The 17,744-nt window shown below is 34.9% G+C and overlaps 1 protein-coding gene across 1 annotated transcript in view; it reads right to left on the bottom strand.

Moving 5' to 3' along the window:
- Positions 1-17,241, bottom strand: part of LOC150109826 (RNA helicase Mov10l1-like) — a 422,682-nt gene extending 405,441 nt beyond the window's left edge. Inside the window, exons 1-2 of the mRNA XM_090414598.1 lie at positions 17,137-17,241; positions 2,977-3,126 (exon numbers count right to left, since the gene is read on the bottom strand). Coding sequence (XP_090270724.1) covers positions 2,977-3,126; positions 17,137-17,226 — 240 coding nt within the window. The 5' untranslated portion in view covers positions 17,227-17,241. The remainder of the gene's footprint in view (positions 1-2,976; positions 3,127-17,136) is intronic.
- Between the last annotated feature and the right edge of the window lie 503 nt (positions 17,242-17,744).

Raw genomic sequence — 17,744 nt, forward strand, 5'->3', positions numbered from 1 at the left:
CTTAATAAAAAGAAGCAGAATAGTAACAGTCATATTTGAATAGGTGACCGCATGCTACTGTTGGCATGAGTCGAATGTGTGTGTGTGACAGCTAACTTTAGAGTGCCAGTATTGGATTACTGTGCTGTGGGAATCAGGCAAATTGTAGCTTAGATTGTTGTTCAAGTGTGAAGGGTCCAGAACTATTTATTTTGATTCTATAATTCATCTTTCAAATTCATCATTGAATATATATAAATTGGTTGTGCAGTTCCAACCAACTTGGTGTGGCCGTTCTTCAAGGTTAGAGTTTGTGGCGAAGAGAACATGACTGGAAAGGGCACTCGCTCGTGTTCTACTGTTGGAGATGTCACGTCTATGTTCCTCAAGACGAAGTGAAACAGATTTATCTGTCTGGCCAAAATAAGGTCGACCACAGTCGCACATAACTTTATAAACACCAGCAAAATGCAGTTGATTGTGTTTTGGTCAACTCAGAAAAGAACGAAGTTTTGGCAGAGTAGTATAGTCGGTATTTATGTTGAATTTCTTCATAATCCTAGATAGTTTTGGGGTAAAAGAGTTGATAAATGGTAACTGTATATGAGTGATAATGTTGGATACATCTTCTTGACAAGGTTGTTGGCGTGGTTTCAAACGTTTAGTGATGTTACGAGATAAATATCCATTATTTAAGAAGGTGCTTTTCAGGAAGTTAAGCTCTGTTTGAAAGTCTTCTTCTATGGAAGTGAGACCTTGCTCGATGGGCAAGTGTGGAGATGATGCCCAGTTTCTGAGGAGGTTTTTCTAAACTGTGGTTACGCTACATTGATGACGTCTTCCTTATCTGGGAACATGGTTTAGAGGAACTTCAAAACTTCCTAAACCATTTAAATAATCAACATCAGAACATTAAATTCAGATCAGAACTAGAGATTAATGGCGTTCTCCCCTTCTTGGATCTAAAGATCAGTAGATTACCTGACTGTCTTAAATTTTCAATCCTTCAAAAAACCACCCACGCTGATAGATATTTGCATGGATCTTCTCATCACTTCCCTCCTCAGAAACTGGGCATCATCTGCACCGTTGCCCATCAAGCAAGATGTCTCACTTCCACAGAAGAAGACTTCAAACAGAGCTTAACTTCCTGAAAAATACCTTCTTAAATAATGGATATTCATCTTGTAACGTCACTAAACGTTTGAGACCATGCCAACAACCTCGACAAGAAGATGAATCCAACCCTATCACTCATATACTGTTACCATTTATCAGCTCTTTTACCCCAAAACTATCTAGGATTATGAAGAAATTCAACATAAAGACCGACTATACTACTCTGCCAAAACTTCGTTCTTTTCTGAGTCGACCAAAACATATCCAACTGCATTTTCCTGGTGTTTATAAAGTTATGTGCGACTGTGGTCAACCTTATTTTGGCCAGACAGATAAATCTGTTTCACTTCGTCTTGAGGAACATAGACGTGACATCTCTAACAGTAGAACACGAGCGAGTGCCCTTTCCAGTCATGTTCTCTTCTCCACAAACTCTAACCTCGAAGAACGGCCACACCAAGTTGGTTGGAACCGCACAACCAATCTATATATGTGCAAGGATGAATTTGAAAGATGAATTATAGAATCAAAAGAAAAAGTTCTGGACCCTTCACACTTAAACAACAATATAAGCTACAATTTGCCTGATTCCCACAGCACAGTAATCCAATACTGGCGTTCTAAAGTTAGCTGTCACACACACACATTCAACTCATGCCAACAGTAGCATGCGGTCACCTATTCAAATATGACTGTTACTATTCTGCTTCTTTTTATTAAGCTGGAAAGTCTATGTTTTTTACCTTGTTATTTTTATAAGTCTTATGTTATTTCTTACTCACCTGAAGAAGTTGGAACAGCGATGAAACTAGTAGTGATTTATTAAAGGTTTTTGCTATACTTTCTCGGGTTCTAGTCAGTTAAATTTTAATTTTATAAATGTATACATCCTGAGTCCATCCTAATTACAACACATATATATATATATATATATATATATATATATATATATATATATGCAGTATTTCATACTGAGATGAGGTATTTCAGGTTGTCAGAATTATTATTATTATTATTATGCGACACCTCAAGGGAGTACAAAGACTCATCGAGGGAGGGCACCTACTCTACATCTCTCCATCTCCGTCATCATCTACACCAGAGCCATCTTCTGCCTACCACCACCACCATTAGTATTTTCACAGACAATCACAAACATCCATGCCTATGATGGGATTCAAACCCACAGCCTTTTTAGTTGGAAAGTGGATATGCTAACCACTCGGCCAACCAGGCCAGCAAAAGGCTCACTTACATTGACAGCAGCTCACTGACTAGTTATATACAGAAAAGCTCATGTTATCTAGTGATTTAAGTGTTACCAAAAGTTTACTACTAGAAGAAAGGAGCTGTGTTCAATGAACATGATTAGAAATTAGAGATTGATATTCATGTCAGTTTATTGATTCGTTTAGTGAAAAGATCTGTTAATTAAGAAAAAGCAATGCAAAGTGGATAGCATGTCAGCAGTTCATTGATAAACAGGTGAAAGAATTTACACAAAACAATGAGCAACATGTAACCCTTATTAAATCCGTAATGGAGAGATCAATTACAAGAGAATTACTGAGCAGTCTATGGATATGAAATATAGCTGCAGTTTCAGCCATGAGAGAGCATAACATAACCATTTTATGGCATTTAAAAAATGAAATACATGTAAATAAATAAATTCTCACTTCTGTATAACAATGAGATATGAATGTATTCAGAATTATTAAGCAGTGTATGGATATGAGACACAGATGCAGTTGTTGTAGCCACAAGAGAGCATAACATTACCACCTGATGGCATTTAAGAAATTAAATATATGTAATAAATAAATTCTAACTTTCATATAACAATGAGATATCAGTACATTCTTAATTTTACTATACCTCATGAATATAGCCTTCATATAGTAAGGTTGATGCTTCTTCATCAGGAATTGAGAGAAATACCTTATCACCAATGAGCAAAGATGGCCTTCTTTCAGCCAGTCCTGGCACAGCAAGAGCAAGGTGATTTCCATGTGGCTGTAGACAACTCTAATTTTTTTTTGAAAAAAAGTTATATGGTAGTTATAAAATTAAATATATTTTAATCAACATATTTTCATTTAAATATGATCCCAGTTAAATTCATGTAACTTAGAAAAACTTTTCAAGAAATTACAATGAAAACCTGAACATTAATGAAGCAATATATAAAAGTTCAATTGTGCAAAGATTGACTTTATAAAATAGTATATTTAAATCTACTACATGAAGGTGACATGAAAACGGGAGAAAAAGATATCCTTGAAGTATGGAGTAATTACTGTGAAAAACTGTTAAATGAAACAAGCAGCGATGACAGCACAGTGGTAAAAAACACTGACCAGGCATGCAGGCAGGAATACATATCCATACTTGAAGTAGAAAAAGCCATCAAAGGCTTGAAAGGTGGAAAGGCAGCGGGAGTAGATGATATTCGACCAGAAATGCTGAAGTATGGTGGTATAAGAGTCGTACAGTGGCTGCACTGCATAGTTCAGAAAGCCTGGACAGAGGGATGAATTCCCGATGATTGGAGTAGAGCTCTCATAGTACCCATATATAAAAAGGGAAATAAAAATGAATGTGAGAATTACAGAGGTATTTCCCTACTGAGTGTTCCTGGCAAGATCTATGCAAGTATACTTGAGAAATGGTTGAGAAGAATTGTGGAAGAAAAGCTTCGTGAAGAACAAGCTGGATTCAAGCCAAACAGAGGCTGTCAGAATCAGATCTTCACTTTATGACAAATAGTTGAGAAAGCATGGGAATATAACAAAGATCTGTATTTAAGTTTTGTCGATTTGGAAAAGGCATGTGACAAGGTGCCAAGAAAGAAGCTATTGAATACGCTACAGTTATATGGTGTCAATGGGGCATTATATCAAGCAATACTTAGTCTTTATTTGAGTTGTAAGTCAGCAGTTAGAACTGAAGGAAGTATAGGAAGATGGTTTAATGTTAAATCTGGTGTGAGACAAGGATGTACATTATCCCCTCTGTTATTCATTATCTATATGGATCACATTATGAAGGAAAGTGGTATTAAACAGGATATCAAAATTGGAGATGTTAATGTCAGCTCTTTGCTTTATGCAGATGATGTTATACTTCTAAATAAATCTGCTACAAGTCTGCAAGATTCTCTGACTAAATTGAATAGCTGTTGTAATAGATATGGTATGAAGATCAGCAATAAAAAGACAAAGACAATGAAAATAGGCAGAATCATTGAAAATGTCAACTGTGTTGTGAATGGAGAACCTGTGGAACAAGTAAAACATTTCAGCTACTTAGGCATGATTTTTAGTGAAGATGGTAAATTAAATATAGAAATAGACAACAGAATCAGCAAAGCTGGTATGGTGGGAAGTCAATTGAATAAATTCATATGGAATAAAATAGAAATTAGTAGGAACACTAAATTAGCTGTATACAAGACTGTGTTCAAACCAGTTTTAACTTATGGATCTGAGAGCTGGGTCAGAAGTAAAACACTTGACCAAAGACTAGAGACCGCAGATATGAGAGTCCTCAGAAAGATTAGAGGCATGAACAGATGGCATCAATGGCAATATCATATTAAAAATGAGGATATTAGGAAAGAACTTGACATTGTCAGCATCCAGAAATGCATTAGCAGAGCTAATCTCAGATGGTATGGTCACTTAAACAGAATGGGCGAGGAAAGATTAGCAAAACAAGTGTTCTCTGCCAGGTTGGCAGCAAAACGACCCAGAAGAAGACCAAGATATAGGTGGATTGATACGGTACAAAGTGCCTTAAACGATAGAAATATAAGATCTAATAATGTTGGAGTCTTGACAAGTAACAGACTGATTTGGAGGAAAATTGTAGATAGGAAGTTAGTAATGATGTAATTTTTTTCATGTAGTACTATCATATCCTGTACACCCCCTTGAGGGTACATGGCAGGAATTTGATGATGATGATGAAATCTACTACTTGCCAAGAAGGTGTCCTAATAAATTACTAATTATATGAAGAGCCAAAGGCTTCGAATTCTTATAGCATAGCAGGGTATGTAAGTTCTGTTTGCTACAAACTTGGTATTATCTAGGTCTACCTACTCACTGATGAGACCTCAATAAAGGTTGAAACTGGTCTGGGTAGTGACCTTCTCTCATAATGTAAAACAGTAATACAGCACCTAGGAGCTAGGTTTCACATTATGGGTAAATACCAAGAATAGTGAATGGAGCTTGGTCCACCCTTACTACGAGTTGCCTCAGTGTTGCACTACCAAATGGGTCAGGTGTTGCACTATCCAGGTATTTGCTTATGCTCGGACTCGCCGAACTCTTTATAGTTTCTATATTCAGCTATGGAAAAATATGGGATGTAATATCTCTTAACTTAAATAGAAAATAAATATTATGAAAGTGGCAAACTGTTCTGCAAGCCTAGAAGTGGAGAAAAGAGTAGTGTTAAAGAAAAAAGTAAAGGATGATAAAAAAAAAAATTGTAAAGATAAATATATTTTGGATACCCAGAGAAATTACTTTTAAAGAATGTTAAAGGAGGCAAGCAGTGGTGAGCATATGAACATACTGAAACTAGCAAAATACATAGGAATGAACTAATTGATATTTTACCAGAAATGCTTAAATATGGAGGGATAAAAATTTTTCACTGTCTATATTATGTAATTCAGAATGCCTGATTAGAAGTGTGAATTCCAGATAAACTGGAGTAAACCTATATAAATAAGTACTTACCAATGATAAATAAATCTTTAGAAGCATACTTGGGAAAAAAGAATGGAATATTGTAGAAAAGAAACTTGGGGAACAATAAGCTGGACTCTGGTCAAATTAGGTTTGTTAGGTCCACATTTTTACGTCAAAATAAACAGTGCATTAGAATCCCTACAGCTCAGTCAGTATAATTTCCCTTTGATCGGAAAGACCTGAGTTCGATTCCTATCCGTGAAGAGAGAAACCTTTATCTGGTATCTTTCAAGTAAAGGTAAGTTAGCCAGTCTCATATGGAGGTAGAGGAATTTCTCACCCAGAAAGTTGGATTATTCTTCTCTCAGAACACTCAAACCAGCCCCATGAACACACATGGATTTACAGCCATGAATACTTATGACCCAGCCTTAGGACTGATTCATCAGCTATATGCCAGTTTTACGTCAAAATAAACAGTGCATTAGAATCCCTACAGCTCAGTCAGTATAATTTCCCTTTGATCGGAAAGACCTGAGTTCGATTCCTATCCGTGAAGAGAGAAACCTTATCTGGTATCTTTCAAGTAAAGGTAAGTTAGCCAGTCTCATATGGAGTTAGAGGAATTTCTCACCCAGAAAGTTGGATTATTCTTCTCTCAGAACACTCAAACCAGCCCCATAAACATACATGGATTTACAGCCATGAATACTTATGACCCAGCCTTAGGACTGATTCATCAGCTATATGCCAGTCACGAGCCAAGATAAAATGGGGGCTGGGGAAAGAAATGGTTAACTATCCTGTAAAAATCTCAACAGTTCTTGCTTTCTGGCAAGAACACTTGCTTACAAAGTTACCAAAGGGTTAGACATGTCTGAAGGGTTAAATCATCATCAAACAGTAAATTGTAGGGGAGGGAGATTTTTTTTTTTTTTTCACTCACTTCCTTGTACATGTAATCCTGTCATCTGCACCATTCATAAATTACTCTCCTCACTCTTAATTTCAAAATAAAATTACCTGAAACAACTAAACTGTCAATTGAACTTCCACATACATCTATATTACAGGATATCCCATATAAAACTTATCATCTTAAATTAACCTATTAGACATTCAACCCATTGTGAGATGGCATCTTCAGAAACTTTTATAACCAAAAGAAAACATTTTAATTTACAAAAAGAAAACAAATATATATAATATAAAACCAATATAACTGAACTATGCAAGCTTCAATATATACTTCAGTTCATAATATTAAAAAACCACCTTATCAACTCAATTACCTCTCATAATTAAACAACCTAACAATTATCCTTTATAAAGAAAACTTCTGAAACTTTAGTTTCTTGTTTTCTGCAGAACTTGTATTCTCTTGTTATGACCTTTTTTATGACCACTAGTATTAATAAATTAAAAACTTAATTCTGTATGTTAGTCAAGTAGATAATAGTTTAATATCCGACGTTTCACTGACTAATATCTGTCAGCATTTTCAAAGGATACACTGGTAAGCAATAGAAAGGAACAAAAACTAGGAAAGTAACCAACAATTCTAAAAATTATATAAAGTTATCACTGTGCGTGATACAATGATATAATACGCGTGTCGCAAGTACAACGTTTTATTTGTTGAGAAATTTATTGTAATTTTCATGAAAGTTCATTTCTTTTTGGATAAATGATCTGATTAGAGTTTTCTGATAAGATTAGGCCTTGATTATTATTTAAGTTACCTGTTGAACGGGCAACTGTAGCAGCTTCTTTAAATGTTCTGAAATGGTAGTTCTCTTCTATGTAGGAGCATATGGCTCATATTCCATCCAATATTATGGTTGGTAGAGGCAGAGTGAGAAGAAAGGCCTGATATATCCTGTCTGTTATTCCTTACATAGCCTGTGTGTTCCTTCTTTCTTGTTTCAAAACTTCTAGATGTCTGTCCGATGTATTAATACCGCATGAACAGGGCATGCTATAAACTCCAGAGTATTTGTATAAAGGATGGCTATCTTTCAGTGATCTAATAAACTTTTGAATGGTCTCAGAAGGTTACTCTGATATTATATGGTTTTAGAAGAAGAGCTAATTTTTTGGATATGGTAGTAACAAATGGAATTGTTATAGAGTTGATGTATAGGGTTTCACCTCGTTGTCTTTGCTGTATGTCATTAAAGAGAATCTTGTTGATGATTCTTGTAGGGTAGCCATTTAGGGATAGATCTCTGGATATTTTCATTAATTCTTCTTGTAAGTCAAAAGGGTCTGTGGTACACTGTATAGCTCTTGTTTTTTTTTTTTTTTAAAGAGTTTTCCATATATCTGGTAAGATTAGGCCTTGATTCTTATTTAAGTTACCTGTCAAACAGGCGACTGTAGCAGCTTTTATAAGATCACCAAAAGATAGCCATCCTTTCTACAAATACTCTGGAGTTTATAGCATACCCTGTTCATGCGGTATTAATACATCGGACAGACATCTAGAAGTTTTGAAACAAGAAAGAAGGAACACACAGGCTATGTAAGGAACAACAGACAGGATATATCAGGCCTTTCTTCTCACTCTGCCTCTACCAACCATAACATTGGATGGGATATGAGCCATATGCCCCTACATAGAAGAGAACTACCATTTCAGAACATTTAAAGAAGCTGCTACAGTCGCCCGTTCAACAGGTAACTTAAATAAGAATCAAGGCCTAATCTTATCAGAAAACTCTAATCAGATCATTTAACCAAAAAGAAATGAACTTTCATGAAAATTACAATAAATTTCTCAACAAATAAAATGTACTTGCGACACGCGTATTATATCATTGTATCACGCACAGTGATAACTTTATACAATTTTTAGAATTGTCAGTTACTTTCCTAGTTTTTGTTACTTTCTATTGCTTACCAGTGTATCCTTTGAAAATGCTGACAGATATCAGTCAGTGAAACGTCGGATATTAAACTATTATCTACTTGACTAACAAACAAAATTAAGTCTTTAATTTATTAATACCAGTGGTCAAGAAAAAGGTCATAATATGAACAGAATCGACGAAATCGCAAAACAAAAGGTACGCAATCTTGAAAGTTTAAAATGTAGAAAGGGTAGGTATTTGAACCATTTGACATTCTTAAAAAAGATGTCGCGACAACAACGTTATACCAAAATTTCTTCGCCAAAAACAACTTTTTAAGTCAAAAAAGAGCTAATATCATTTACCTCAATACAGCATTTGTTCTACTTAGAGTGAGAGAATTTGTCATTCGAGATTCATACTCAACCAAATAGACTCTCAATGCTATGACTTATTCACAGACGTTTCTAATATCCTAGATGAAGAAACTTGGCAACTTTTGGACAACATGATTCAAAAAAGTTATACAAAAAGTTTCAATCAAAGTAAAAAGACACAAATTAAAAAATTAATGCACTATATGATAATCACATCAACTCCAAACCTTCCCTACCAGACAACCAAGTCATTTTGAACCAATCTAATCACAGCTTAACAAAACCAGAGATTTCTATCCTCAAAAAAGGATTCAATTTTGCCTTTTGAAACCAACTATTATTCCAAAAATTGACTTTATCTGCAACTTAGAGAAAGCCTTCTCATTACCCCCACGCACAATAACCAATGACTTACAATTAAAAAGCAGCGTAATCTTCTCCGCTCCCTCTAGATATTTTCACACCAACCCTACCACTATGGTAAGAAAAGTACTACTGAAATTTAACAACAAAGAAATCATTATACTGAGAGCTGACAAGGGCAACAACACTGTCATCTTAAATACTAAGGAATATGAAGAAAAGATCAAAAATCTATTATCGGACACATCGGTCTATGATGTTCTTAACACAGATCCTACTCACAAAAACCATCTTGATACCAATGAACTATTACGTGATATGACCAACTGGCCTGTGGACTTAATCGAAAAACTAAAATCTATGCATCTTAACTCCAAGACTATATGGTGTTCCCAAAATCCATAAAGAAGGTATACCATTACGTCCAATAGTAGATGGTATCCATTCACCTACTTACAGACTATCAAAATATCTAGCCAAAATGTTACAAGAACACATTTACAACACTGCTTCTTATATCAAGAACTCCCAACATTTCTTGGAAAAATTAAAAAAACATCCATATCTCTGAAGATAATATTATGGCTAGCCTGGATGTCACATCTCTATTCACAAATATCCCAGCTTCAGAAGTCATCGACATCTTTGAAAACCTGTTCCTACCAAACATCACCAAGTTGTTCAAGCATTGCTTAATTTTGAACTATTTTACATGGCAAAAAACATACTACAAACAACTTAATGGATTAGCCATGGGTAGCCCTCTCTCTCCTTCTTGTGCCGACCTATTCTTAGAAAATCTGGAAACTCAAATTTTATCCCAAATTACTCCTAAACTAACCACATGGTTTAGGTATATTGACGACATCTTCATCATTTGGAATCGCAAAAAAGAGGAACTATTAGATTATCTAACCAAAATTAATTGCTTCCACAACACTATCAAGTTCACTTTGGAACTAGAAAAAAATAACAAACTTCCATTCCTAGAGGTTCTTATTAAGAAACAAACTGACAATAGCATCAACCTGTCGGTATATAGAAAACCTACTAACACAGGACGCTACCTCCATTTCGACTCGTCTCACCACATATCCCAGAAACTCAGCATTATCCATATGCTCAAAAAAAGAGTATACAGTGTACCACAGACCCTAGTGACTTACAAGAAGAATTAATGAAAATATCCAGAGATCTATCCCTAAATGGCTACCCTACAAGAATCATCAACAAGATTCTCTTTAGTGACATACACAAAGACAACGAGATGAAACCCAATACATCAACTTATAACAATTTCATTTGTTACTACCATATCCAAAAAATTAGCTCTTCTTCTAAAACCATATAATATCAGAGTACCCTTCAAACCTATTGAGACCATTCAAAAGTTTATAAGATCACCGAAAGATAGCCATCCTTTCTACAAATACTCTGGAGTTTATAGCATACCCTGTTCATGCGGTATTAATTACATTGGACAAACATCTAGAAGTTTTGAAACAAGAAAGAAGGAACACATAGGCTATGTAAGGAACAACAGACACGATATATCAGGCCTTTCTACCCACTTTGCCTTTACCAACCATAATATTGAATGAGATATGAGCCATATGCCCTACATAGAAGAGAACTACCATTCCAGAACATTTAAAGAAGCTGCTACAGTTGCCCGTTCAACAGGTAACTTAAATAAGAATCAAGGCCTAATCTTACCAGATATATGGAAAACTCTAATTAGATCATTTAACCAAAAAGAAATAAACTTTCATGAAAATTACAATAAATTCTCAACAAAAACGTTGTACTTGCGACATACATATTATATCATTGTATAATGCACAGTGATAACTTTATATATTTTTAGAATTGTCGGTTAGTTTCCTACTTTTTGTTTCTTTCTATTGCTTAGCAGTGTATCCTTTGAAAATTCTGACAGATATCAGTCAGTGAAATGTTGGATATTAAACTATTATCTACTTGACTAACATACAGAATTAAGTCTTTAATTTATTGTATTCTCTTGAATTCACACAAGAGTTAAAACTAATATAGAAACTTTCTTCCTATAATAAGAACAACATGCTAAGTTGAGTTCTTCCATCATCCTAAATCACAAAATACTAAAATATATCTTCTCTTCATCAAAACACTTCAATAATTTAATTTGCATTGTCTGAAAGTCATAGTAAGTTCCACTGAATAAATTACTAAAACCATATCAACAGTTTTATCACTTTAGAATGATTTCACTTTCTGTATAATAGTCTGAACATATTTTATTCAAAAAATAAACTAAAACCACACAAAAAGCATCACATCATCCTTTCGACTGAAAATCCTAAATAATAATGATTATTATTTTTATGATTCAGGCCTCCATGGCATCACAGGACTCATCATGAGAGGCCCATCCTAGGAAACATAGTCTTTCATACTGCTCCTTTAACTCATTGACTGACTGTGCTCTCACCACTCTATCAGACATTGCATTCCATAGTTCAACTACACTCCATGCAAAGAAACTACTCCTCACCCTCTTGCTCACAACTTAATTTCCAGCGATGGCACGTTGTCATTGCTCCTTCCCCTCATTCCACCAAACAAAAACTCTCCAGTGTCAACCCTGTAACTTCCTCTCAATAGTTTAAAAGTCTCAATCATATCATCTTTCCTTCTTCTATCTACCAAACTCTGCACTCCATATTCCTTCAGCCTATCTTCATAACTAACATTGTGTAGTCCTGATACCATAGTTGTTATCTGATCAAGGCTTTATACAGTGGAATGACAACTCTTATCGCTGCAGGTCAGCATCCTTCTCAATATGTTTCCTGAATTTCAGGTTTCTATCAATCATCACCTCAGATCCCTTGCCTCCCTCCAACAGAGCATGCAGCCTCCCATCGATGTATCTCAAACTTCAAGACTTTACGTTTAGCTGCATTAAATGGATACCCCCATTCATTTCTTCATCCATCCAGTTTATTCAAATCCTCTTGCAGGGTTATCACAAATGTGTACAGATTACCACAGATGTATATACACAACTCCAGAGACCAATCCTGAATCCAGTGGACTTACCTGACATCTAAATCCATGTCGGCAACTTAAATATCAGCTTATCATGTGGTACCCTGTCAAATGCCTTTGCAAAAAAAAAAGGCAAAATATGCCTTTCCCTCATCAACTGCCCTTGTCACTTTATTATAAAGGCAATCATATTACCAAAACAAGAGTGCCCCTTAACAAATCTATGCTGGCTCTCACAGATAACATTACCCTCATCTTCCCAATGCTGTAAATAATTCCTCACTAACTCACTAATTTTTTCCAAGATCTTAACTATTGATGAAATACAAACTGGTCTGTAGTTTGAAGCTTCCAGTCTGCAACTACTCTTATGCAATGGAACTATCTTACCCTCCTTCTATTCCTTGGGTGCCATTCCCATGACCAGACTTTCACTGAAAAACCAAGTCAATGGAGCTGTTAGTTCTTTAGCACATTCTCTCAAAATCAGTAGGGAAATCCCATCCAGTCCTATTGCTTTATTAACATCCAGAGTACTCAGTATTTGAAACACACTCTTTTCTTGCACTTCTAAACCTCTTCAAACCTGCCCTATGCTTCTAGTATTAAAATCTACTTATTCAGGATGACATACCCCAATTAAGTATTAATTGAACAACTCTACTATGTTCTTTGCATTAGTCACTCTATTTCGATTTTTATCCAATAATGCCATTCTTCCACAATCATTTCTCCTCCTACTGGCCATACAGCAAAAAAAAAATTCCTTTGGAATTTTTTTTGAACCTCTTCTAATATTCCAGTTTTGCCTTCCTTCCCATACTAGTCACTCTCCTGGCCTGAGTCTTATATTTTTCATGCATCTGCTCTCTATGGCCTCTTTTTTCCCTGCAGTTACTGTTTGATATTGTTTGTCATCTAATTTACACCAAATTGTGTTATTTTCTTCACTCGCAGTATATATCTTGCTATTGCTGCTAATAAATATTCCTTCACAAGTTCCCAGCACCGATGATTTCTTGCACTTCTAATTCTGGAACTGCCCCAAGTTGATATAAGACTATTCACTTGCCTTATAATCCCACATACATTCCTTTCTCTTTGATGCTTTTGCATGTCTATTCATCTTCCAAGTCAAATGGTCACTCTCTCTCCAACTGAGGGTACAGATGCTATCTCAATTATAATCAGCTCTTCAGATGCTAAGACCAATTCTAAAACTCTTGAACCTCGTGTTCCTTCTATTACATGTTGGCTAAGATATTTGTTCCTCAAAAATTCCAGAAATTTCATTCCCTTATTACTATGCAGTTTCCTCTTCCCAATTTATACTGCTGTAGTTTTTTTGGTTTTAATTGAATAAATCCTATATGGATTAATGACTACAATAAACTTCACACATCTCTTTTCTAAAAAAGATTTTCTCTTTCAGCCTTCCATTTCTGACTTTTCTTCCAATGTCTGCTTAATATTCATATATTCAAGACCCAGAAAATGCAAAATACTCTCCTTCTGAACAGCTGAAAATGAGCAAAATGTCTGGTAATGTTCAATGCATGCTCAAAAATAAAATACAAGGTTCCATGAAAATTCATCAAAAACTTAATTGAAAGACATAATAAATTTAGTTTAATCCTTTATCCAAGTGTGAGCAAACAAAGTTTGTGCCTGAAAATATCTTCAGGACTGGGGCAAGGCAGTACAACACCGGGCAACTCGTAGCAAAGGTGGACCAAGATAACATCACGCCTATCTCAGTATCTCCCAAAACGCAAAACACATCTCCCTGTGGATATGTACAATGTTATGCATTAAGGGAAGGGCCACTACCCAGGCTAGTTTCGACCTTTATTGAGGTCTCCTCAGTGGGAGCCAGGTCCAGAAGTGGAGATACCAGGCAGAAGCAATGGCGAGGTCATCTTTACCTACAGGAGTTGCCAAAAGGTGTGCCACCTTTTTATGAAATTACTCTGGATTTAGAGAAAGATGTTGAAAGTTTATTTTTCACTTGGTTAGACTATAATAAATTTAGTTTAATCCTTTATCCAAGTGTGAGCAAACAAAGTTTGCACCTGAAAATATCTTCAGGACTGGGGCAAGGCAGTACAACACCGGGCAACTGGTAGCAAAGGTGGACCAAGATAACATCACGCCTATCTCAAACATTGTTTACTCACACTTGGATAAGGGATTAAACTAAATTTATTATAGTCTAACCAAGTAAAAAATAAACTTTCAACATCTTTCTCTAAATCTAGATTAATTTAATATAAAGGTGGCACACCTTTTGGCAGCTCTTATAGGTAAAGATGACCTCGCCATTGTTTCTGTCTGGTATCTCCACTTTTGGGCCTGGCTCCCACTGAGAAGACCTCAATAAAGGTCGAAACTAGTCTGGGTAGTGGCCCTTCCCTTAATGCATAACATTATACATATCCGCAGGGAGATGTGTTTTGCATTATGGGAGATACTGAGATAGAGGTGATGTTAGCTTGGTCCACCTTTGCTACGAGTTGCCTGGTGTTGTACTGCCTTGCCCCAGCCATGAAGATATTTTCAGGCGCAAACTTTGTTTGCTCACACTTGGATAAAGGATTAAACTAAATTTATTATAGTCTAACCAAGTGAAAAATAAACTTTCAACTTAAATGAAAGACAGTTTACCAAAAGACAACTCACTGAACAACAATTCATTAAATAAACAATTCATCTAACAACAATTTAACAAATGGCAATTCATCAAAAAGCCAATCTATCAAATGATGGTTCACCACACAACAATTCATCACAAATGCAATTGATCAAAAAAGTAATTCGGCAATAATTTTTTGACAAATTCTTTCATAATTCATTGAAATATAAATTTTAATAATTTAAAATTTAAATAATAATTATTTTTTTTGTTTTTTTTTTGCAATATTATTCTATACCTGCCACTTCATTGTGTAGATAGTGATTTATCTCTATATAAAAAAGTTTGTCAAACTTTTTTATGTAGAGAGATATACAATACTCAAATACCCAACAATACTCAAATTGAAATCAAATGTGGTAAATTTTAATATAGATCTTAAATATATAATTTCATTAAATTTTATCTAGCCAGAGCAGAATTATTAATATCACTGAAACTTCTTTAGCAAAATTGTCTAAGAAAAGTGATCTGGTTGAAACTAAAACTGAACCACTTCTTGTGCATTTCACAAATTCTGGTTTGCACGCATTTCACTAAGAGAATTATTGCAATATAAAACTTTGACACATTGTGCCTTTGTAGCCCCAAATATAAATGGTTCAACAAATTTTTGTGAAAGGTTCAAATACCAAATCCACTGATTTGGTATTTGAATATGTGGGTGTAGGTCTGCATGAGTGTGTGTGCGTGTGCATGTGACCATACTAATACTATCTATCCCAATGGCTTTAACAGGCCTTTAAGGCCCACAACCTTCCAAGCATGCTTGGATTTCGTAACCGAAATACGAGGATAGAATGGTCACTTCTATGCCTCAAGGTATTCTTGGCTGTATCCGTGTGTGTTCACGGGGCCGGTTTGCCTGCTTGCGGGATGAAAAACACCAGATAAACTGGCAGGGAAAACCCTACTGATACTACTATTACCAATAATAATGGAGCCTCCGTAGTTCAGTCAGTATAAACTAAATTCTTAGTTAGAAAGACCTGAGCTCAAATCCCATGCATTACGCAAAGAAATTTATTAGTCCTCTTCAACTGAAGGTGAGTCAGCTAGTCTCATATGGAAATGACAGGGTTTTGACTCTGGACATCAGGTGTTTCATCCCACAAACCAGTCCCATGAACACATATCTATAGATAAAGCATTTACCAGATATGGAAGACAATGGGAAACCATCTTGTTCTCTAATTATTCCCTAGTAAAGTAGAATTACTATCCCACCAACCATTCGGTTGAGAAGAGAAGAGGATAAGGGAATAATTATTATTTGTAATAGATGTCTTTAATTAGAAATATAAGGATTCCATGATCAAATGCTCTGAAGTCGTCAAAAGTGATAGTGGTATGCTATCACTTTTGACAACTATACATCAATGATGGCAACATATTAGAAAATATTTTATGATGATTCATGGTTTTAACACATCATTATGCAAGAAAAAAAAGTAAATTTCTTAAGCTGTTGATATTTCATTTGATTTCAAATCAGCACTGCAATCATGTAACTGTGGAAACAATTCAAACTGCAATGCAATTGGGGGGGGGGGACAGAACTCAAATTTTAGCATCGGTGCTTTCTAGGGTGATATATAAATAGTCTATGGCCAATGATGATTTTAATATTACAATATTTCCATCAATGCAATGGAACTGTATGCTATAACTGTGTGTGTGTGTGCACGCATGCGTGTAAGAAGGGGTTATCACTCAATGTGTCCCTGGACTCCTGAAGCCCACAGTAATAATAATTTCCAAAAAACCATAATCTACAGGCATTAAGAAGAAGTAATTTCAGATTCTTTGTTAACTCTTGGCAATCCTTTGGTGCTACTATATTAGGGATCCTGAATGTTCTATAATTGTTATTATAGAACATTCAGGGATTGTTATTATTAAAATAAAAAAATTTGAGCATAAACATATAAGTATCTCTCTATTCAGAAAGAATTAACTAATAATTGAAAATCTCTTAATAATTTACTGCATTTAATCTGGAAAGCATAACTTACTTCTTTCATATCAAATTTTCTCATTTCAAGGGTTATTTGAATTTCTTCCAGATGAAGTAGTGTTGTAAAGAAAGATGAATAATTTTTCATGTTTAAACCCTGTGAAAATAAATATTCATATCAGATACAAAAATTAAAATGATATAAGTAAAAAAAAATAAATTTGTAATATCATGATTTATGCATTTGTGTTAGCAAGGTTGACATAATCAGACACATCTTGTGAATATCATTGCCATTTATTGTGATAGATTAGTTTAGGAATTATATATAAATAACAATGTACAAAAACAAAACAACAGTAAATATGGATTAACACCAGTATGGAAAACACCAGTAAATATTGGAGTAAATATGTTAAATCATTAGAGCGGGATATCACTGGACCACAAAGAATAGGTTTTAAAATTTTCAGGCAACTACAAACAGTAGAAAATGACCAATTAAGAAATAATCGAATTTCCAAAGGATAAAACACTATAAAACATTGTGGAATGATAAACAAGAAATACAAAACAATGACAAAACTCAAAAAATTGAAGATATCAATACACAGAAGTACAGAAGAAACAGCAATGGAAGAATTAGAAAGAGAATTGAAAAACTCA

This window comes from Typopeltis vanoorti, chromosome 1 (genome assembly GCF_054136105.1).
Source record: "Typopeltis vanoorti isolate ZY-2024b chromosome 1, IOZ_Tvanoo_1.0, whole genome shotgun sequence".
In the NCBI taxonomy this organism is placed as follows: domain Eukaryota; kingdom Metazoa; phylum Arthropoda; class Arachnida; order Uropygi; family Thelyphonidae; genus Typopeltis; species Typopeltis vanoorti.